This window comes from Cupressus sempervirens, chromosome 10 (assembly GCF_028749045.1).
Source record: "Cupressus sempervirens isolate cs-2001-9-10 chromosome 10, ASM2874904v1, whole genome shotgun sequence".
Classification (NCBI taxonomy): Eukaryota; Viridiplantae; Streptophyta; class Pinopsida; order Cupressales; family Cupressaceae; genus Cupressus; species Cupressus sempervirens.
This window is the reverse complement of record NC_143127.1, coordinates 882019744-882043623: the sequence shown is the minus strand read 5'-3', so window position 1 is coordinate 882043623 and position 23880 is coordinate 882019744. Positions and strand designations below refer to the sequence as shown.

Genomic DNA, 23880 nt, shown 5'->3' with positions numbered 1-23880 from the left:
TCAAAAATGTGTGCAGGTGCCTTGTTGAGAATTGTCATCCCTTCGTTATACTCTGTGTACCCTTCCAAGTATTGTTCCTCCAACTCAAATTCTTGTACTTCTAGCATATTACATTCAGCATGAAAAACTTTAGTCTTCCATCTACTGATGAAATAATCCATTAAGGTAACTTGTGTTGTCTTCTGAGCATTCCCCTAATCTAAGTACTCCTTCCTGATCTGGTTTCATCCCTCCATAGTCTTCTCCTTCTAAGTCTAATGCCAGATCTTGACTTACTGACTGGTTCTTGAGGTCTATGATGTACTTTCTTCCTTCCGACTCAATAGATAGAGTGTTTCGCTTCCAGTTATGGGCAGCTTTTGCTGCAACCGACCATCCCATTCCTAATAGAGCATCGTATCCTTTCTTCTCTAGGGTGATAACCACAAAATCAAGAAAAAATTGTTGCGTACCAACTATGACTTTTTGTCCCATGAGCGTTCCTATACTCTTGATTCCATGTTGGTCCACTCCTACTAGTTGAAATGTCGGTGGCCAAAGTGCAAGTTTCCCTATTTCTTTCCATGTTTCTTCTGATGAGACATTTACATTGGAACCTCCATCCACAATAGTATTTGAGAGTTTGCACCCTAATATTTCCATCTCTACTACCGCTGGTGTTCTCCCCATCCCTATAGCGAACAGGGTATTGTCTTCTGTTTGTAATTCTCCCTCCCTCTCTTTCTTTGAGGTTATCCCTTTCGAGTTTGCCCCCTGTGTTAGTGCTACTTGCAGTTGGGGTAATGTTTCTAATAAATCACCTATTTTCACTGGGATAGTAGTTTCCAGTACTTGCCGCACAATATTCGTTACAACCCTATTTGAAGTAGGCTTTTCCGGCTTTGTCTTTCCTTCCTCTCTCATGCTATCTTGAATGTGTTTATTTGTTTCCTGAAATCTTTTGGTCTCCATAGTAGCATCTGGATAGGTTAATTTTATGGCTTGCATCCTGGTGACTGCAAGGATCTCACCTTCTGGATCTTTAATTTCTAGCATATTTACCCCCTTTTGTCTCGGGCAATTTGCATCCTCATGGTTGCCTGGCCCACACCATTTGCAGAGCATCCCTCCATTTTGTCCTCCTTCACTTTGAAAATCTCATGCGAAATGTCCCCATTCATTACATGTCCTACATTGAATCATCGATCTCCCCTTGGAATCATACTAGAGTGACCGCTGCGGTGTGTTGTTATCGCTATTGTTGTTACTATTATTGTTGCTTCCTCTCCTATTATTTTTGTATCCTCCTAGTGAGGCTTTTGTATTTTTTTTCTTCGGCGGAGTGGAGGAGGGTGTGGATTGCCCGCCTTGGGTCAAGAATACTTGAGTGCCCCTTGTTTTCAAATTATAGGGGCAATCTTTAATTGCGTGCCGCAGTACCTGACAAATCTCACAAAATGCTTTCTTTGAGCATGATCCTTTTGTATGGCCTTCTTTTTCACACTCAATACACCAACGTTCTTTCCCTTCTTTATTTTCTTCTTTACTCCCTGCCACTTCCTTCATCAAATGCCTCAGGTCTTTTCTCAGGGCTTGAATGGTTTTGGATTCTTCTCCACTCTCCTCCAAGCTTTCACTTGAGCTTCCATGCCTTCTTGCCTTGGAAGTTTTACTCTCGCTTTCTATGTTCATGACACGAGAACATGCATCTCCAAAGGTCGATGGTGGGACTATCTTCATCTTTTTCCTGAGAGACGGTGTTAATCCTTCGATGAACCATCATTTCTTTAGTCCATCTACCAACTTGTTATTTAATTTCCCTATCAGCTCTTTCATTCTTCTGTTGTAGGCTTTGACAAACTCACTCTTCCCTTGTCTTGTGTTATAAATCTCCGTTATTATTTCATCAACATCTCTCAGGAGTCTGAATTCTTTCTCGAAGGCTATGTGGATATTATTCCAAGTGTTTTTCTTTGCTACCTCAAAATCCGTATACCAATCAATGGCAATACCCCTTAATGTGGCCGGAAAGGCTTTTAACCATTTTGCTGCATCATTTTGTCTATTTGCTTGCCATATGGTTATACATGTTTTACAGTGGCGAGTGGGATCCTCCGAGCCGTCCCCTGTGAACCTTGGTAATTTTTGTTTGTTAATTGCCATTATGTGAACACCTCCTGATGGAACACTCCCTCCCAACTGGAAGTTCGTTCTTGAGGAGGAACTACTGAAACTATCCCCTTCTTCTTGACTTTGCTCCTGTCATAAGTCTCTCCCTATCGGAATCTCTAGATTTTTGTATCCCAACTTCGTTGCTAGTGTCTCTAAGATGACCAAATTTGTCATACCTTCAATTGTATGCTCAATCAACCCTTCTTGGATTCTCATGGAATCCCTTTGTCCTCCTTTCCAATTACGACGTCTCTCTTCCTACTGCTAGAGACGTAGTATCCTCAAAGCGACTTCTTCCTCAGTTTCTTCTCCCTATACCCGCCTGGGATATATATTTCGAATCAGGGTCGTGAATCGTTTTATTGTTTGTTTCCCTTTTTGGATTCTTCACGTTCTTAATGCTCCCTAGTCCTCCTTTCCACAAATTGTTGTAGTGCTTGTTGTCTCCTCCATTCCCTTTGTGTCTTAGCTCTTTCCTCTTCCACTCGTAAAAAATTCATGGTAACAGGCGACGGATATCTCCTAGGAGATCGTACACTGCTGGTGGCACCGAAAGTTCATCACGTACCGTACCTTCAAGGACCATTCTCTCACAAGCTTCCCTTTGTATGTACTAATCAACTGCAACTTCCCAAGCTATTACCAGATCAAGTGTCAGCTAATTTTCCCTGGTTATTTTCTCCTCTTCCTCGTCTCTACTTGTTCCTTGGATGAGCAATACAAAGGACCTTCCCATTACTCCATCCTACCGACCTCTAGAATCAAACTTAGGCAACGACACCAAAAATGTAGAGTGGATATATCACTCAAATTCACAGAGATATAATATGCTAACCATACAAAATAGTCCAATTGAGATACATATGAAGTAAAACACAGAACATACCATTCATACCATAATACCAATAGGCGAGGAAATGATTTCTTTATTAATACCAAAAATCAACATGAGTAAATTGACAATATTCCAAATATTTATAGAAGGGTCGGTTGGTTGGAAACCAATCGACGCATTCCCTCACCTCTTAACTACCCAGCCCAACTAGCTTTACAACTACTAAACACATAGTTCCAAAAATCGCCATGAAATCGCCGAAATCGCGATAAGATTCATGGCTCCCGATTTTTTTGGAATCGGAAATCGCTGGTGGCGATTTTTTCGTGTGAATCGCCTGAATCGCCTGAATCGGCGATTCATGGCAAAAATCGCCAAAATCGCCATCGTGAATCTCCAGAAATCGGCCGCGGCAGCAAGGATAGAAAGTTCAATTTTTAAAAAAAACACATGTTTTATTTGCTTTCTAAGTTGACTTTCCTCTTTGTTATAACCCTAAAGAGCCTTCTATTTGCTTAGTATGAGTAGAAGAGAGGAAGAGTGAGAGAGAAGAAGAGAAAAGAGAATCCATAGGTTTCCAACCGGCAAGAAGGAAGAGCACCAAAGAGATCAGAAGTCCATTTGGGGAGGCCATAAATTGCACTGGGAGCATTAAGGAGTCAATATCAACACTCCTCAACTCATTTGCAAGAGGTAAGTGTTGGTTTTTTTTTTGCATGTTAGTGTAGTATGCATTTTTTGTTAAATTTTTTTAGTGTTCAAACTTCATTTGCAAATCTTGAATGTTTTTTATTTTTAGTTTTACTAAATTGCAAACTAGGGTTTGTTGTTTTGTAGTTTTTGTTTATTAGTTGCAAACTTTGATTTTTTACATGAATTTTTTTATTGCAGCAGCCCTTTGCTTTCATTTTCCAATTTCCACAATGGGTAAAAAAGATGAATGCTGGAAATATAATGAAGAGTTTCCTGGGAGAACCAAATATCAAACAAAATGTATATTTTGCAAAGAAAAAATAAATTCGGGAGGTATCTATAGATTGAAATACCACATTGCTGGCATACCTGGCCATGATGTCACAGTTTGCACTCAACAAACCGCTGAGGCAAAACGCTCTTGTTTAGTGGCATTAGAAAAAATTGAACAAGACAAGTTGACTAAGAAAATGCAACTTGAAGGGTTAAGAGGTATTGGCTCCCGTGCTCCCACATCCGCAACCGCATCTACATCTGCAAGTGCATCTGCATCAGCTTCCGCATCCGTAGGTTGTGTTGGGGAGGGTTCTTCTAAGCCTCCTTTTCATCCTAGTGCTAGTGCTCATGTGAGTGTTAGTGGTAGTCGGTCTCATACTGAGACAGAGTCCAACACCAACCTATTGCGGCCTAGAGTGCGGAAAAGCAGAATGGATAGTTACTTTGTGCCCCGCACTACTCCTGGCTCCCAACCCACACTTGAGGGCATGGGTTTGAACAAGGAGATTCATGATGCTGCCAGAAAAGAGATTTGCAAATTCTGGTACTTTTGCAACATTCCATTTATTGCAGCCAGGTAATTGATTCTTTTTTCTTTGTTATCTTCAAAGTTAAAGTTAAAAGTAAAAGTAAAACTTTAATTATATCTACTTGTTTTATGATTTTAGTTTTTGACATCTAAATTTCTAATCAATATCATTATCTATTTGTGACAGGACTCCTTATTGGCAGAACATGATAGATGCAGTTGCCATTTGTGGTCCGGGGTTTAAAGCCCCAACTGAGGCTAAGTTGAGTGGATACCTCCTGGAGGAAATGGTTGAGGATATGAGGCATGAGCTTGAGGACAACCGAAAGGAGTGGATCGAAAAGGGTTGCACCATCATGACTGATGGTTGGACAGATAGGAGGGGAAGAACACTCCTCAATTTTCTTGTATCCTGTGGAGGTGATTGATCATTCTACTTTCCTACATACATAATTTTGAATCGTGATTGACTATTTCAAATTTTGATTTGTTGATTGCTAATAGTAATTATAATTCGTTGTTTTGTTACTTGTAGGATATACCATGTTCCTCAAATCCATTGATGCTTCTGCTCATGTAAAAAACGCCACATACTTATGTGAGGTTATTGAGGAAGTTATAGCAGAGGTGGGGGAACAACATGTGGTGCAAGTGGTGACGAATAATGCAGCAAGTTATGTTGCTGCAGGTAAACTTTTAACTTTTTAAGTTTTGAAAATAAATTTATTTGAATTTTGAACTTTTTCTAATTCTAACTTAGAATTTCTAAGTTTCCTAAGTTCTAAGTTCTAACATGTTTGAAATTTGAATTTCTAATTATCTTAAAATTGTTGTAGGCAAACTTTTGATGGAGAGGCACCCCACCATATTTTGGTCCCCTTGTGCAGCACACTGCCTTGACCTCATGTTGGAGGAAATTGGCAAACTTGAGTGGGTCAAGTCATGTGTGGAAAGGGCAAAAAACATATGTAAGTTTATTTATAATCATTCATTTGTCCTTAGCACAATGAGGAAGTACACAGGAGACAAAGAGTTAGCTCGTCCAGGGATCACGAGGTTTGCCTCGAATTTCATCACCTTGCAGTCCTTGTTGACATCAAGGGATGATTTGAGGAGCATGTTTGTTGGGCGGGAGTGGATTTCATCTTCCTATGCTACGACCACTGCAGGGATAGATGTGGTGGATTGCATATTTGATGATGATGGTTTTTGGAAACCTGCTAGAGAAATACTTAAGGTAATTTTATTGCAATTTAACATTTAATATTTTACAGTTTACTATGCTAATTGTTTAATGATTTAGTTTTACCTTATATTATTGAATTATTCTATGTTTAAGTTTTGACTCAAATTTTTGTTTTACTTTATATGTAGGCCACTGAGCCTCTTGTATCTCTCCTACGAACTGCTGATGGAGAGAAGCCCTCTATGGGCTACATATATGAGGGCATGGATAGGGCCAAGGAGGCCATTAGAGCTCAGTATGCAGGAGTGCAGGAGAAGTATGCCCCTATTTGGGACATCATTGATAGGAGATGGCAGAATCAGCTCCACAGACCCATCCATGCAGCAGCTTACTTTTTGAATTCGGCATTTCGTTTCCATCCTGACTTCAAGGCGGATGAGGAGGTTCTCACCGGATTATATACAGTGATCCAGAGGTTGAGTACTGATGAGGATAGCAGTGCTGCAATTATTGAGCTCGATAAGTTCGATAATAAAGAAGGGCCACTTTTCTCTAGCAGGGTAGCCATAGATGCTCGGAAAACAATACAACCAGGTAAAAATTAAATAATATATTCAATGTTCATGAATCTAGATTCTAAACTTAAAGTTGATTATGTAATTTTAGAGTTAACTTGTAATTTGTAATTTGTAAATGAGACTAATTATTTTTATTTTCCCTTATTTCAGATAGATGGTGGCAAATGTTTGGGGCCACAACCCCAATACTTCAAAAAATTGCCATTCATATTTTGAGTCAGCCAAGCAGCGCTTCTGGATGTGAGCGCAGTTGGTCCATGTTCGAGCACATCCACTCGAAGAGGAGAAACAGGTTGACAATGCAGAGGTTGAATGATCTTGTCTTCGTTCATTACAACCTCCGTCTTAGGATCAGACAGATTTTGGGCACTGACTCCTCTCCGATCATTTTGGAGGAGATTGATCCAAAATCAGAGTGGCTCACAAAGGTTGTAGATCCAGTCTTCACTGAGGAAGACTGTGCGTGGATTGACCAGGTGGATATAGAGGCTGAGGCAGCTAGAGCACATTCTTCAGGCATTGGTAGACGCACACATGCACGCACAAACACAAGCCCTAGCGACATTCGTGAGCCCATCTTATATGCGGGAGATATGGCTCGACAGTCCTCTAGGACCTACATTAGATGCCTTGCTACTAGGCAGACTGGATACTTAGAGGCTGAGGCTGAGGCTGTAGCCGAGCTTGAGGATGATGTTGAGGATGATGATGACTATGAGCCTGAGGCTTGAGCTGGAGCCTTGCTTTTATATTTTGTTTACAGATATTGATACTGAATCATTGATAGACATATGTTTCAAACTTTCATGGATCTTCATCTTAGATTCTTACATAAATTTATGATTTGATGTCTTATGGATCATCTTACATACATTCTATGATTTAAATCATTATGATCATTTGATTTCTATTTACTTCAGCTAGCCTACAATTTACATTTTAGAATCTTAGATAACATAGTTACGTATGTGATGGATTTTATGTTTCATGTTTATGTATGTTAAGTTTTAACTTCTATTTGATGATGTTATAGTGTGCTTAAGTTATATTCAATAAAGGGTGCATGAAATAAGTTTTAAATTGTTAAAATCTTTAAATTTAAAGGGTTTTTTCAAATTTGCCGATTCATTGCCGATTCATTGCCGATTCACGATTCGATTCGGCCTTGCCGATTCCGATCCGATTCCGATTCACGTTTATATGACTAAACATAATAGTTACTTTATTCCAACTCCATCATTCATATATCTAGCAACCATTTGTTCATCATTTTCTTGATGCTCTATATGCAACAATAACTTGTAGAAATCATTTATGTAATCTTGCATAGAAGACAAGTTATGCTTCAAAGTTTGGAACTTGTAAAAGAGGGCTTGTGAATGATCTATAGGTAAGAAGTTTTCCTTTAGCTTTTTCTTGGTCTTGCACCATGCCTTGATATTTTCCTGTTCTTTTCTTGTCCATTCCTTTTGGAGATGATTTCACCATATCATTGCAAGTCCTTTTAATTTTGTGCATGCAAACTTCATCTTCTTTTCCTCTATCCCATCTCATTCAGTCAGTCTATCAATTCTTCTTGCTTAAGGTTACCAGCATACTCTGAAATATCAATCTTCATACCTTCATTTTTCCCTTCTAAGGCCGTAAGCATTCTCTCTTCAAAGCTCATTTCTTCTAATTGCTCTTCTACATTTTGATCAATGCCTCTGTGGCTTGCCCCTTCATCAAATCAATTCCCTCCTTGTATTCCTTGATTGTCTAATCGTTTTGTAAGCACTTCATCTTGCGCTTGTAGATTTTGCATAATTCTTTGCATTTGGGTAACACCTCATCTTCTCCCAAACATCTTCCTACTCTGATTCCAAATGATACAACACACAAGTATATCTTCACACTAATACATTATTGAGAATAGAACCAAATGAAATACACAGATTTTCAAAACTCAATTTTCCATTCATCAGCCTCCTTCTACAATGCTCAGCAGCTCCTTAAATAACTAAAAGCTCTCAAAATTAAAAAAACAGAAAATTACCTTTTCTGGCAGAATTTTTACAATTTTTGAAATTTGCCAATTTTGGTAAACCTTTAAAATAAACTCCTAGAAATCTGAAATTTTAACTTAAATTTCCTTAAACTACGACAAGTAAGCCTACCAACTAACCTTTGAATTTGAAAATATCAATTTGAAGTTATGACAAGAAACAATTTTTTTTTTAAATATAGAAAAAACATGGAAACCTGATTTTAGGGGTCTAAAAGGATTTTCTAGCTCTCGAGAATAAATTGAAATGGTCACCAACAAGCTAGAGTTGAGTTGGCAAACCACTTCACTCAATTTGACTAAACCATTGTAAAATTTTGTGAAAAGCCCACATCCAAGTCAAAAGTTATGATCCCCGGAAGTCCTTGCATCAATGAACAAGAACTTAGTTTATAGAGAGGATGTCTCAAGGACAACCTTTTTTATTCAACAAGATATCAATCTAAAATTCTATTGTTTCGTTATTTATCTTAGTTCTCCCAATGGTTGGGTTCTTCCATGTTTAAAATTATTGCGCCTTCTATTGCTACTAAAATAAAATAGACGAGCGTCTATATAAGCTAGAAGTAAAATTGCAAAGAAAAATAGGCTTTAGAACTATGATGTCTAGAAAACAAAATATTATATCGTAGGGGCATATTCCCCGCATTTCTAGACCCTGTACCCTACAAGAATCAAGGAAAAGTTGGAACTGTCCCCTCATCATTCTCGATTTGCATAAATATTAGGAAAACATCCACAAGATAACTTTTTCTAAGAGGATCTCTAGGTTGACCCAGGAAGGATTTTTTTTGCAAAAACATAAGATTAAAAAACTAAAGGACATGGCATTGGTTTTGGTTTAACCTTTAGTTACCCGGGTTCACCATTTTGGCTCAAGAACCCTACATGGGTTCGAACTAGTTCGAAATTCAAGTCAAGTTCGATCAAGGTTCGAATTTCCTTGGGCTGCTTCAAACATACAACCCAAAATTTGAACTCGAGCGAATTTGGGTTTCCCAAATCGAACCCGTGACAAATCTGGGACGAATTTCGGCTGATGAGTGACTTTCAAGTCACTTTTTATAACAAATTTTATATTTGAGGTCCGGTTGCCCTGAAAAGTGAATCTAAGTAGGTTATTTGGCTTCTAATATCATTTGTGGTGTGCAAATAGGTGATTTTGTGAGAAAATAGGTGATTGAGCAAAAGAAGTTTGTCTAAGTTGGAGTTGGAAGATTGGATTGTTAGCTATATTGAAGTGTTTGTGTCTCATTGCTACATCTTTGCAAGCTTACAATGTTAGGAAGAGGTAAGTTCTTGTTCTATTTTGCTTTTGTTCCAATGTTTCATAAATATTAAAGGCTAGAGTTTTATTCTCAATAACAATATCAATATGTCAATATGTACACAATTTCTTATCATAAGAAAAGGAGCTTCAAAGGGATCTACATCTTCCTCAGTAGGAAATGCCAATATCCCACAAAGAAAAGAACCCCCATCTGATTCTTTTTTGTAGAAGTATGTGGATATTCTAGAACCTCTTCTAAAAGGTGGTAGCTTCAGTTGGAAATGTCGGGGTTGTGATGTAGAAAGAAATAGTTCATATTATCATGTGATGGGTCATTTGTGTGGATACCCTAGCAAAGGAGTGAAGAAGTGTCTAGGAAAAAAAATGCACCTGTGCCAAACTTAGTAGTATTAAAATATATTGAAGAGCATGAGTGAGCTAAAGAGAGAGAGGAACTTAGACAAAATGTCATTAATGGTAATAAGAATAAGAAAAGAACAAAAGGAATGAAATCCACCCCAGATGTTGTGATAGAAAATCACCCCTTCTATACTACCTCAACTGCCCCTAATTCTCAAAATGAAGCACCCATTCGACACAAAAGAAAGGGACCACTTAAAACTGCATTTCAAAATCAGAGTAGGGAAATTGCCGACATTGATGCGACAAGATGCTTGTATGGAAATGGGCTGTCTTTTAATCTTGTTCGCTCTCCATATTTCAAGCAAATGTTGAGAAGTGCTAATAAAGTACCTGCAGGGTATTCAATTCCCAATTTTGAAAGAGTACGGACCACCTTGTTGGATGACGAGGTCAAGTTGATTGATGAGCAATTGAAGCCCATCAAGGATTCATGGATTGAGACAGGGATTGATGAGCAATAGAGGCCAAGATGCTAGAAATCGTCCATTGATCAATGTTTTGGTGGTGTCCCCTAAAGGGGCAATGTTTTTGAATAGTGGATTGTGAGGGGCATGTAAAAGATGGGCCGTTCATTGCTAATGTCCCAATTGAGGCCATTGAACGAGTGGGTGCAAGAAACGTTGTCCAAGTTATAACGGACAACGCAAAGAATTGTAGAGATGCTGGTTTGTTGGTTGAAGAGAGATACCACCATATTTTTTGGACACCTTGTGCAGTTCATTCATTCAAATTCTTATGCTACAAAAGATTGGGAAGAGTATTCAGTGGATCAAGGAGATATATGCAAAAGTTGAGGACATCCAAATGTTCATCACAAACCACCACATGTGAAAGATCCCTGATGGATGCCCTTGCTGATTTGCTGTAGTTTTTAAATTAATAAACTATATTTTCCTGTCATTTCTTTGATGGTCTTTGAGAATAGACAGAAGTTGCAGAAGGTTTTGTTTTTGTTTTGTGTTTTTTGATAGTTTTCACAATAGTAATGAATAATGAACAATAAACATGAGAGGAGACTGAAAATAAATAAGAGCATAGAGCCAAATCATAATTGCTATAAATCGTACCAGGCAGATTTCTGATTTATAAAGCCAAATAATAAATCCAATGCAATTCCAAGGAGCTTATATCCAACAATGATGCCAAATTGCTGCAAATGGCGGCCCTAAGACTAGAAGGAATCACATCCCAGCTGATAGAATCAATCTGCAACGCTGAAACCATAAATCTGCAACTTGAATCCACAATAAAGAATGGCGTACTCTATCCCTGATAGCAACGCACACTGTCTGAAGAATCCAATGCCAATAACTGCTGAGGGCTACGTCCCAGCCAATCCAGAACCTGGGGTTTGCGTCCCAGATGAAGAATTGCTCTCTTAGAGCCAATTCACAAAAATAAATTTTTCAATATGCAAAAGATAATAAGAAATTAGGTCTCCATCTCCTTATATCCCCTTCCAACTGTAAATGGAACCCTAAAGGGAAATTACACTTTGCCCTTTAAATAAAATATAATAAAATAACATTTTTCCAATTAAAGTCGTCCATGCTATAGGAAAAACATTACTTTATTAAAATTCCATAGCTGAAGGCACCAAAATGTCTACAGATAGTAAAAATCATGTATAATAATTCGAGACCTTTCCAACGAGCTATAACACATAGTTGTACCTGATCAACTGAAGCCAAAATCCCCTTATTACTCCAAAATGGTTATATTATTAACCTTATTTTAATTTATTTAATCACCAACTTAGAAAATATTTAAATATATTAAAATATTTCCCAAATGGTCCCAAAAGGCCCAAAATGACCAATCAAACATGAATCTGACCTTGTCACCTGTCTGTGACTAATGCCGGACAAGATGTGTCAACTGGTAGTCCATCCCTAAAATCTAGGGATGGTCCTAAAAAGTAGGAGACAGCCCAAATCAACCAAAATGGAGTCTCATTTACTCTCCTGCTGTGTGCACCTCTGAGAGAACTGTCACTGAACTGGGAGGTCCCAATGACTCCCCTGCTGTGTGCACCTCTGAGAGAACTGTCATTGAACTAGGAGTTCCTACTAAAAAATAGGAATGCCTCCTAAAAAATAGGAGATGCACTCTAAGTCTCCAAAACGTTCGTCGAGGTCTCCAAATGCCTCTTAGACCACTCTTAGTCAATCCCTACAAATTAGGAATCCCTCCTAAATTGTAGGAAATTGTTGTCTACTGCTCCAAACTACTTGGGAAGCTCATGCATGACTCTCAAAGTCCCTGAGTTGGTTCCCTCTATGCTCTGCTGGCCTATGGGAACCAGATAATAGACCAACCCTGCTAGAAATGTTGTCACTAAGGAAGGGCAGAAATTGGGGACATGACAGCCCTCCCTTCCCAAAGATTGCTTGTCCTCAAACAATGTCAATCCAACTCCACAAACATCAGGCAAGTCCATACCATAACCAAGAATGATCCCAGGGTCCCAAGCTATCCTGGAAGGTTTGTAGTTCCATCTTCTAGAAACATTGTCTTGCACTGCACCCAAACAAGCAACCTCCTGTAAACCCCTTGAAGGAAGAGCAATCAAATACTGTACCAACTTTGTCAACTCCTCAATGAACTGCTCTCCGAAAGAACCAAACCAGAACACTAAAGGCAAGAACTCTAGTAAGCCTACATTGGCTTCCACATCCTCAACTATTGAACTGCAAATCCAAGTGATTCCAGGATTCCAAATCCGCCTCAAAAGGGAACCACCATGCTGACGCTTCGTCACTCTGATATAAATATTAGTGAACCACAAGTTGTGAAGCAATTCATTAGGACCCTGAAGCACCAATGTATCAATGAGACCAGGGCCCGGATCCCAAACCATAATACCAAATGTACTGAATGAGATGAAGAAGTATCTCAACTGCACTCCATGAAACATACATACAATGAAGTAGACCAGCAAGGTGTGAAAGTGAACTCCCATAAACCAGTATTCCAACCCACATGACCACCTAACAATGCCGCTATAATTCTGACCAGCAACTCGAATGATATCATAGACGTCATCATACCAATGCCAAACAATAAATGTCCCAAAGAAACACTCCTCAATGCCCTCATACTGAATCATGGATGTAGTCAATGCCAAGTCAAGTAGTAAATGATTCCAGCTTGGACAGCCACTAGTCCATAAGGAATCGAAGACTATGGAATCACCAATTAACAAGGATACCACTGCCATATCAATGGATGTAGATGACAAACTCGAAGATGAAGTATGTATGCCATCATGAGAAAAACCAAAGCATGTGTCATTTGTACCCAACATTGTAGGATTATCAATTCCTAAATCCCATATCGATATGAGAAATGTTGCTCCACCCAACCACTGCGCTACTCTGATGTAAACATCTGTATACCAAAAGTGAAGCAACTCAACATGAATCCACTGAAGAAATGCCCAACACACGTTGATGCCAAGATCCCAAATCTTTGCACTGACACATCCCTCCGGCATGTTGATACTCATTATGTTGCTGTTGTGAAACTGTACCTCATCTAACCAGCTAAGAACTTCACTCCAAATGAAGCCACAATTACTACCAACAACCAATGCTGTTAGGAATTCACAAATGAGCCAATCATCGGCAAGGAAAGTTTGTTGAATACTTTTCCAAGTCCTCCAAACAGCTACTGCAACTTTACCTATATTTCCACAAATTAGTGTGCCTTCATTAAGGGTTGTTAAGTAAATGTTTTGTTTAACCATGTAACCAACGAAGTCCCTTATATTCTGATCTTGAAAGCCCAATGTAATATTTAAAAAGTCTGAATCTTCAATCAAAAGGTACATCGCTGCCCTATCATATGGAAGAGGTGATAAACCCATTGATGAATGAGAGATGTTTCTAATTCTCAACAAAGAGAGGCTCTTTGTGGCTGGTCCACTAGGTATGCAACTTAATATATCATCAACTCTTAGTAGGGAAGGATCAACTTCACACTTGAACACCCCAACTTGAATGTAACCAACCCAAGGTTCAAAGTTTGACTCATGAGATGAAAGAGAATTGCTGTTCAAAGTCAGAAAATCAAAAGTATGTTCATAGTTTTTCACAATGTTTTTGCGATTTTCTCTTGCCTCTCCTTCCAAGGTAGGTGACTCCTCTAAAGGTGCTGGTCCATGGGGTGTGTTCAAACGAATATAACATGTCCCATTAACTGCCTTAGCTGCCCAAAATCTGATCCATACCTCTATCTCCATAACTGATATGTTTTCCATTACTAACAAACTCCAAGGTGTAGTATGCCAAACAAACCAAACATTATCAAAATGCAATATCTTCTTAGTAAGCAGCCTCTTAGTCTCCCTAATCATCTCTTTAAGACAAGATGCTTCATATGATCTTAACAATTGTCCTTCCATTGTAGATGATGCATGACTAACCAAATCAGAATCAATAATGTTCCATTCCACACAAATGAAAATAACACTTGTGGCTGGTCCATCAAGTGTGAAACTAATATCATCATTGTTTGGAGCCTTTAAGGGGCTCTTTAAAAGAGGAACGTCATAAACTTCATGATGCAAACTAGACCAAACTGAATTTTCTAAATCATAACTCTTTTCCTCTTCACACATCTCAACATGCACTTCTTGTGGCCTTACCTCAAGAAGCTCTTCCCTTGTATGCTCAACATCCTCACTTTCTTCCCTTGGAAGAAATAAGGATCTAATGTATGACTCTCTTTGTCTTTTTGCATTATCAAGCCGATTGCATCTTTCCTTGACCTCTTGTAAGTGTTGTCTTGCTTCGGCAACAAGCATCTTGGCCTTCTTAGCTCTATGTGGCCATCCATTGCATGTCTCTTGAGCCTTTTTCACATCTTCCAAGGTGGGGTAAACACAATCAAAACCTTTGTGGTTTGAATCCACAATATAAATCTCATGTGCAACACACTTAACCTGAGTACCATCATAGGAAGACTCAACAACCTCATTACCTTCATGTGAAATGGATGATACCACATGACTAGAGCTACTGTTGCAAAAATTAGAATAGGTATCAGACCTTGGAGACATGCTTTCAGCATCCCTAATGGACCGATCCATGATTGTAATCTCTTCCATTTTGTGATCAACTTGATGAATCAATGGTGTGCTATGTGTCTCCTCCTGATCTAGAGTTATTTCTTCTTTAGGAATCCCACATGATGACTGATTTTTGTTTTTCACAGGCTGCAACTCAAATGATAACACATCTTCATGCCTTTCTTCTGCATACCCTACAAGTGACTGATCCATTATGGTGTTTTTATCATGAACATGAATAGGTTGACATAAATCTTCTTTCTCACATGAAAACATATCATCAACTATGGCATGGTATTCCTTTTTTGCAAGCTTAACCTTATGACAAATTTTTGGATGCATGTCAATGTAATCTTTGAAATGAAAGTTCTCCCTAACATATTGAGGAAGAGTATTATACTCCTCAAGTATGCTAATTACTTCCGTATTCTTGTCTAGTGGCAATGAATCCTTTCTAGAAGAAGATGATGATCCACTAACATGTCCAAATTTCCTTGACATAGAATCATTGAACTGCTGCAATTGAAGCTTGAATTTTTGTTGTGACTGTTCCCATTCTTTCCACAGGGTTATATCTCTTAACAATTTTGCCATAATGAACTATCAAAACTTTTTAACTAGTACCCAGATGCTAAAATGAATTATCAAAACTTTTTATCCAATACCCAGATGCCAAAAACTGTTGTAACAATTTCACACAAACCCTACAGGGTGGCAGGATGTAGGCTCTGATACCATTGAAAGATCCCTGATGAATGCCCTTGCTGATTTGCTGTAGTTTTTAAATTAATAAACTATATTTTCCTGTCATTTCTTTGATGGTCTTTGAGAATAGACAGGTTTTCACAATAGTAATGAATAATGAACAATAAGCATGAGAGGAGACTGAAAATAAATAAGAGCATAGAGCCAAATCAGAATTGCTATAAATCGTACCAAGCAAATTTCTGATTTATAAAGCCAAATAATAAATCCAATGCAATTCCAAGGAGCTTACATCCAACAATGATGCCAAATTGCTGCAAATGGCGGCCCTAAGACTGGAAGGAATCACATCCCAGCTGAAAGAATCAATCTACAACGCTGAAACCATAAATCTGCAACCTGAATCCACAATAAAGAATGGCATACTCTATCCCTGATAGCAACGCACACTGTCTGAAGAATCCAATGCCAATAACTGTTGAGGGCTACGTCCCAGCCAATCCAGAACCTGGGGTTTGCGTCCCAGATGAAGAATTGCTCTCTCAGAGCCAATTCACAAAAAAAAGTTTTTCAATATGCAAAAGATAATAAGAAATTAGGTCTTCATCTTCTTATATCCCCTTCCAACTATAAATGGAACCCTAAAGGGAAATTACACTTTGCCCTTTAAATAAAATCAGTGTAACACGGGGACGCGTCCCCCCCCAAAATCTGGGCCGTCTCGGAGACGGGGACGTCCCCGGGACGGGGGGACGGCGTCTCGGCATTTCGGGCGACGCCACTCAAAGCGCCACCGCCGCCCGAGACGGGGAGACGTCTCCGAGACAGGTGCGGAGGGACGCCTGGACGTCTCCCGCGGCAAGCAAAAAAGACACATAAAAAAACAACGCATTTTTAAAATGTTTTAATGTTTTTTATTTATTGTATTGGATTGTGGGGCCCATCCATTCCTCCTCCTTTGTTTAAAACCCTTCTATTCTTCATTTTGATTCACATTTGCATTTCTCATTATTTGCAACAGCAAGAAGAAGAAGAGTGAAGAGCTGAGATAAGGGTTTGTGCAAGAGTGAAGAGAGTGTTTGCAAGTGAAAAAGGAGAGCTTAGGAGCAAGAAGAAGAAGAGGAGGGTGGTTCTAGGTTCCAGTTCACCGAATCTTGTTGAAGTTTTTAAAGCAAAAGGTAGGGTTTCTAACTTTCTAACGAATTTGTATGATTTTGAAATGCATGTTTATGAATGTTTTTGTTTGTTTAGACGACCTCTGTTGTCATTGAACTCTTTGAAATATCTATTTCCGATTGTTTAAACTGATGACTTCCACTCTGTTCGAACTATATTACAAGACCAGAAAACGAAAAAAAAAAAAAAGTATAAAATGAAAATTGACTTCCAATGGTTCCGTAGGATTTGGGCTTTTCTGAGCCGATTTCAGTATGTAAAAAAGCCGATTTTTTAACTTTTTTTGTTAATTCTTACATACTGAAATCGGCTCATAAAAGCCCAAATCCTACGGAACCATTGGAAGTCAATTTTCATTTTAAATTTTTTTTTTTTTTTTTTTTTAATTTTTTTTTAATAAATTTTTTCCAATATAGTTCTAAGAGAGTGGAAGTCGTCGGTTATGATTATCATTTATAAATTATAAATTTCAATAATTTAGCTTTATTAATTTTTGTTTTTTCATTTTGTGAAATGCAGTGTCACAATGAATACTCATAGTGATGATGAGATGGAATTTCATTCAAATAGTGGCAGTGAATCAGAATATGAGCCTGAGCCTGAGGTTGGGGTTGAGGATGATGATAACACTGTTGAGAGGGGTGACCATGAGAGTGACATTGCGATTTCGGTTGGGCCAAATCAGCAAGGGGCCCAAACTAGTTCCACTTCCATGGGTACTGGTTTTATACTATCTGGTACTCCATCTACTGATTGCCCCTCCCCAGCTTTGGCACAGTGGGCTAGGGGTAAGTTTGATCCAAAATCTCCTTTAAAACAATTTGCCACTAGAATAACAAGCGGACAAGGAACAGGTGGCACAAGAAAGTGGAGATGCAATATTTGTGGTGAAGATTGGTATGGTAGCATCACTAGAGTGAATGCACATTTCCTCTTTTGGACAGGTAAAGGTGTCCAACCATGTAAGTTTTTGGGTGAATCCACAAACTTGAAGATTAGAATTGAATTCAACAAGCTTTGAGGAGTTCCAGAGGACTTGGGCCTTCCAGTGCCTACTACTTTGGCTGGTAGGCAACAGATTCAGACTATACAAGAGGTGCATGAGCAACAAATACAGGGGCAACAACACCGACACACGTCTTCTTCTAGACCACAGCATAGAGCTTCATCTACTTCATTGCCAGGGGCAGCCTCCGTACCTTCCTCTACTTATAGCTCTATAGGTGTAGCAGCAGCTGAGACGAGCAAGGGGAAACGCAGGGCACAGTCTAGTGACAACAACCCTATAGCAGAATTGTTTGCAGCCCAGACGAGAGAGAAGTTAGATGCATACATTGGGAGAATGTTATTTGCCAATGGCGTTCCACTTCACATTGCTCGGTCTCCTTATTTTAAGGAGGCATTTCAGAAAGTAGCGAAGGCGGGATTACCATCATATGTGCCACCAGGTGAGGACAAATTGAGGACTAAAATCTTGGATGATGAGTATGCCAAGATTGGTGAGTCCATGGAGACCATGAGGGCTGTTTGGGAGGAATCGGGGTGTAGCGTTGTCATGGATGGGTGGACGGACATTAGACACCGTCCACTCATCAATGTCATAGTCACATGTACAGAGGGCCCATTCTTTCTTAGGGCGGTTGATTGTTCGGGGCATCAAAAAGATGCTGATTTTCAGTTTCAGATTCTTCGGGAAGCCATTAAGGAGATTGGGCCACAAAATGTGGTCCAAGTAGTGACAGATGCAGCTCATGTGTGCAGAGCTGCAGGGAGGCTTATTGAGGCCACATATCGGCATATTTGGTGGACTCCTTGTTGTGTGCATGCTATGAACAATGCTCTAAAGGACATGGGGAAGATTAGTTGGATAAAGGGAGTGGTGAGTGATGCTAGAGATGTGCAGATGTATATCTGCAACCACCACACCTCACATGCACTATTTAGGAGCTTCGCCAACAAGGAGTTCTTGAAGCCAGTTGAGACACGATATGCATCCTATTTCATTCTCTTGGAGAGAATGCTTGATTTGCAGGAGCCACTGCAACTAATGGTTATGACAAATGAATGGAATAGGTGGGATGGTTCCAGGTCAGAGCAGGGGATAAGGGTGAAGGATATAGTTAAGAGTGATGTATTTTGGAGCGATGCAAAATACATTGTTTCTATTATTAGGCCAGTCTTTGAGGTGATCAGGTATGGAGATGGGGATGCACCCACACTTGGAGAGGTGTATGAGTGCATTGATTCTATGCTTGGGCAGATGAGGGTAGTTGTGCGAGAGAAGGACCCCACATTAGCCTTCTACAATGATCACATTCGGCCTATTATTCAGCGTAGATGGGACAAACTTAACACACCCTTACACATGGCTGCATATGCATTGAATCCGAGGTGGTACATGACTAGGCCTGGTAGAGTTACACCACTTCAAGATGATGAGGTGATTTATATTATTATTATTATATAACACTTTAAGACTTAGATTCTTATCATTTTATGAATTAAAATCATTCACATTACTAGTATCTTGATTCTTCTATTTGCTAATAATTTGTACTTTTTAAATTTTTTCAGGTGAAGGAAGGGTTCTTCAAGTGCATAGACAGGATGTATGACCCTGAGACAGCAGCTAAGGTTCGCATTGAGTGGACCAAATTTGCTACTCTTAGGGGTTACAAATAAGCGGCAAAGGCGGATATCAAGACTATGGTACAAGAGGATCCCATTTTGTGGTGGTCAGCTTATGGACCGAAATCTACAACCACCACACTAGCTATTCGTTTGCTGTCCCAGGTACTTAGTTCCTCAACTTTTAACTTTTCATTGTTTATTGTTCAATGATCATTGTTCAACATCTAATTCCCGAGTCTTACATTAGCCAATTATTTTTCATCTCAGGTTTCTAGTTCCTCAGCTTCTGAGAGGAATTGGTCTACATATAGCTTCATCCACTCTCTTAAGAGGAATAGACTTACCTCTCAAAGAGCAGAGAAGCTAGTGGCTGTACACAGTGTGTTGCGTATCAATGACCGCACCACAAGTGTGTACAAGGAAAGCCCAGCATCACGATGGGATGTAGAGCCTGAGGAGCCATCGCAGATTGATGAGGAGGATGCTTTAGATCCAACCACAGGGCTAGTTGGTGTTCCCTTTTCAGCTCTTGATCTTGGAGAGACTGATAGTTCCAGTGGTGATGAGTTTCAACCTCCAGGGGATGATCATTGATCATTGATCATTGATTTGGCATTTTGATTTGGATGGACTCTTGGAGACTTGTAGTTTTTGTTTGCATTATATACTTATTTTGATATCATGGTTCATGGTACATGATACTTAATTGTAATCATCTTTATGTCATGAGTCATGACTCATATGATCATTGATTACTATTAGATAGTGGAATCTAGATACTCATACTATTGATCTGAAGACTGATATATAGACTACTATTTATTATTTCGAATATTTTCTAATGTTCAATGTTCAATGTTCATTGTTTGTTTGTTATAACTTATTTGATCATGAATCATGACGTTCTAGTTGAAAACTTCAGTGCAATGTTCAATGTTTTTTACATCTATGTATCTTATATTGTATAATTGTAGTACATCTTTTCATAACTAGCATTTTAAGTATCATATGTATAGTACATACACCCCTGCTCCCTTCGCCACCCCCCCGTCCCCCGCCGCCGTCCCCCCGCCGTCCCCTCGCCATCCCCCGTCCCCCCATCTCGGAAACTTGTCCCCCCGTCCCCCCGTCCCCCCGTCTCCTAGGGCGGTGTAACTATGAATAAAATATAACAAAATAACATTTTCCCAATTAAAGTCATCCATGCTATAGGAAAAACATTACTTTATTAAAATTCCATAGCTGAAGGCACCAAAAAGTCTACAGATAGTAAAAATCATGTATAATAATTCGAGACCTTTCCAACGAGCTATAACACAGAGCTGTACCTGATCAACTGAAGCCAAAATCCCCTTATTACTCCAAAATGGTTATATTATTAACCTTATTTTAATTTATTTAATCACCAACTTAGGAAATATTTAAATATATTAAAATATTTCCCAAATGGTCCCAAAAGGCCCAAAATGACCAATCAAACATGAATCTAACCTTGTCACCTGTCTGTGACTAATGCCGAACAAGATGTGTCAACTGGTAGTCCATCCCTAAAATCTAGGGATGCTCCTAAAAAGTAGGAGACAGCCCAAATCAACCAAAATGGAGTCCCAATGACTCCCCTGCTGTGTGCACCTTTGAGAGAACTGTCATTGAACTAGGAGTTCCTCCTAAAAAATAGGAGATGCACTCTAAGTCTCCAAAACATTCGTCGAGGTCTCCAAATGCCTCCTAGACCACTCCTAGTCAATCCCTACAAATTAGGAATCCCTCCTAAATTGTAGGAAACTGTTGTCTACTACTCCAAACTACTTGGGAAGCTCATGCATGACTCTCAAAGTCCCTGGGTTGGTTCCCTCTACGCTCTGCTGGCCTATGGGAACCAGATAATAGACCAACCCTGCTAGAAATGTTGTCACTAAAGAAGGGCAGAAATTGGGGACATGACAACATGACTCAAGGGATATTCAGAATGTTTGGAGTTGTTGAAGGTAAGTAAACTTTAACTCAAGTTAGTTAATTTTTAAAGACATAGTATCTTACAATTTCTGGTTTTTTTATTATGTAATGATGTATATTCTTTTATCAAGTATGTATCTAACAATTTGTATTGTTTTTGCTCTATTTTATGTTAAAGGTTGCTAAGACACATTTTGCATCAAATGTAATCGTCTTGAGATGACTTATGCAAGTGAAAGAGGCACTTACCGATATGGTAACTAGCAACAATTGGGCTATATGGCAGCAAAGCAATACTAAGAGGGAAACCACAATAAGGAAGAGGATATTGGATGAAAATTGGTGAGAACATGTGGAATATCTCATTAATCTCACCACACCCATTATGATCATGCTTAGGTACACAGACATGGATAGGCCTTGCCTTGCAAAGATCTATGATGGCATAGACTCAATGCTTGAGAAGATCATGCAAATTGTAAATGAAAAGGAACAAGATCCTCAAAAGACCCTCAAACAATTGCCCGCAATTGTTATAGAAAGATGGAACAAAATGACCACTCCTCTACAATTGCTTGCCTATGCATTGATGCCCAAATACTATAGCACCCAATATACTGATCTGTCGAGAAGGCTACCACCCTATAGAGACATAGAAGTGTCTAATGGATACAAGGCAGCATTTGAAAGACTCTTTCCTGATGATGAAATGCGAGATTTGATTACGGATGAGTTCATTTAGTTTGTGGAAGCAAAAAATTTAAGTAATGATGCTCTTCGTCATTGGTTTAGGAAGGATGCTCATAGTTGGTAGTACCTCCATGGCCAAAGATTTCAAAGGTGGTAGCCCCTTGCAATCAAAGTAATATCACTAGTAAGTTTAATTTTTATTGTTATTAGTTTCCCTTATCTAAAAAAATTGTTAGAAATTCTAACATTCAAGTGAGATAATTTTAATTTTAGTTTAATTGTTTACATGTCATGTCTTCATAGATTGCTAGTTCATCTGCTTCAGAGAGAAATTGGAGCACATATTCTTTCATCCATTCAATGAAGCACAATAGAACATGGTGTATGTGCATTACAACTTGCGTCTGCTCTCACACAAGACTAAAGAATACAAAGAAGGGGAGACAAAGAGGTGGGATGTAGATGCAGAGTTGGTGGACTTGGATATTTCTGCTTCTCGGCTTACAATTGAAGACTTTGAAGATTTTAATGCCCATAATATTGTTGTTAGTGCTAATCCCATTGGCCTTAGCTCTATTGTTGAGTCAACTAATGCGGAAGGACTACGAGAAGAACAAGAAGAAGATGAAGAAGATAAAAATTAAAATTTTATACATTATGATTACTTGACTTGAAGTTGAAAAAATGACACTTGAACTTGCTATTATGATTCATGGATAATGATTTACTTTTAAGTTCTAATGTTTTGAATCTCTGATGTTGAACTTGAAAAATTGAAATATATGATGGTATGATCTTTATTCATGATGCTATGATTACAACTTATGTGTTTAAACTTTAAAGTTTATGCCTATGGTGTTTTTGTTGTTTAAATGATTAACTTAGTTTACATCATATGATTTTATGATACCCTATGCTTTTAAGCTTCATAAATATGTATATATATAATTTTTTATAACTTTTAAATGTTTTTTGTACGAACAAACCCAAAACCCTTTCCAAGATTTTGTCGTACCAGCGAACTAGTTCTTTGAACCCGTATTTCGAACCGAACTCAAACCAGTAACTAAGGTTTAACCCTATAGTCTAACGAAGAAATGTCAATGCCCTTGCAGGCCCATGCCAATAGCTTTTGATATAGATGGCAATGGCATCTCCTTATAGTACTCAAAGTTTTGCCCAAATCGAATGAAACTTTGGTATTGACATGTTAAATACCCAATATTTCGCTAAAACAAGCCACTAACAAATTCTGTTTAAGGCTTTTTTAAAACTAGAAATTTTTAATTGGCTAGACCAATTAAAGTTTCAAATAAATCTTGATTTCAATGAGTACACCAGTTGTTTCAAGCAAAGAGAGTAATCAGCAATGTAAAGGAAACTTTTATTTAGTTGACTTTCAAATCATTAGATGTGCACCCTATAGCTTGAGAACTTCAGTACTCTTACTAACAGGGTTGCACGGGGACAGGGGTACTTGGGTACTTAGGTTATCGATACCAGTACAGGTATGGCTATTTTTTAAAATAGGGGATGGGCATACCTAGCTATGTAAAAAAAATTAATTATAATTTAATCTTTAGAGAAAATGTGAGATTATGAGTCACAACAATGGTTTTTCAAAAGAAGAAGAGTGATGAAATTTGCAAATGTAATGTAAGGTTTT

At 38.6% G+C, this 23880-nt stretch overlaps 2 protein-coding genes across 4 annotated transcripts in view; one reads left to right on the top strand and one right to left on the bottom strand.

Annotated features, from left to right (window-relative positions):
- LOC149536807 (glutathione hydrolase 1-like) overlaps positions 1–23880 on the bottom strand; it is a 117927-nt gene that overhangs the window by 72672 nt on the left and 21375 nt on the right. The gene's annotated exons all lie outside the window — the stretch shown is intronic.
- On the top strand, positions 3222–6275 carry LOC149536809 (uncharacterized). Its single transcript, XM_089803592.1, has 6 exons — positions 3222–3679; positions 3881–4532; positions 4672–4904; positions 5020–5172; positions 5321–5721; positions 5859–6275. Exons 2-6 carry the CDS (start codon positions 3910–3912, stop codon positions 6273–6275), a joined length of 1827 nt encoding a protein of 608 aa, XP_089659718.1. The 5' UTR covers positions 3222–3679; positions 3881–3909.

Excerpts from the sequence above, each read along its gene's own strand:
- LOC149536809 (XM_089803592.1), top strand. The coding sequence starts at position 3,910 with ATGGGTAAAAAAGATGAATGCTGGAAATATAATGAAGAGTTTCCTGGG. Across the intron at positions 4,533-4,671 it reads ATTCCATTTATTGCAGCCAG|GACTCCTTATTGGCAGAACA; the intron begins GTAATTGATTCT and ends TATTTGTGACAG. Across the intron at positions 5,722-5,858 it reads CTGCTAGAGAAATACTTAAG|GCCACTGAGCCTCTTGTATC; the intron begins GTAATTTTATTG and ends CTTTATATGTAG.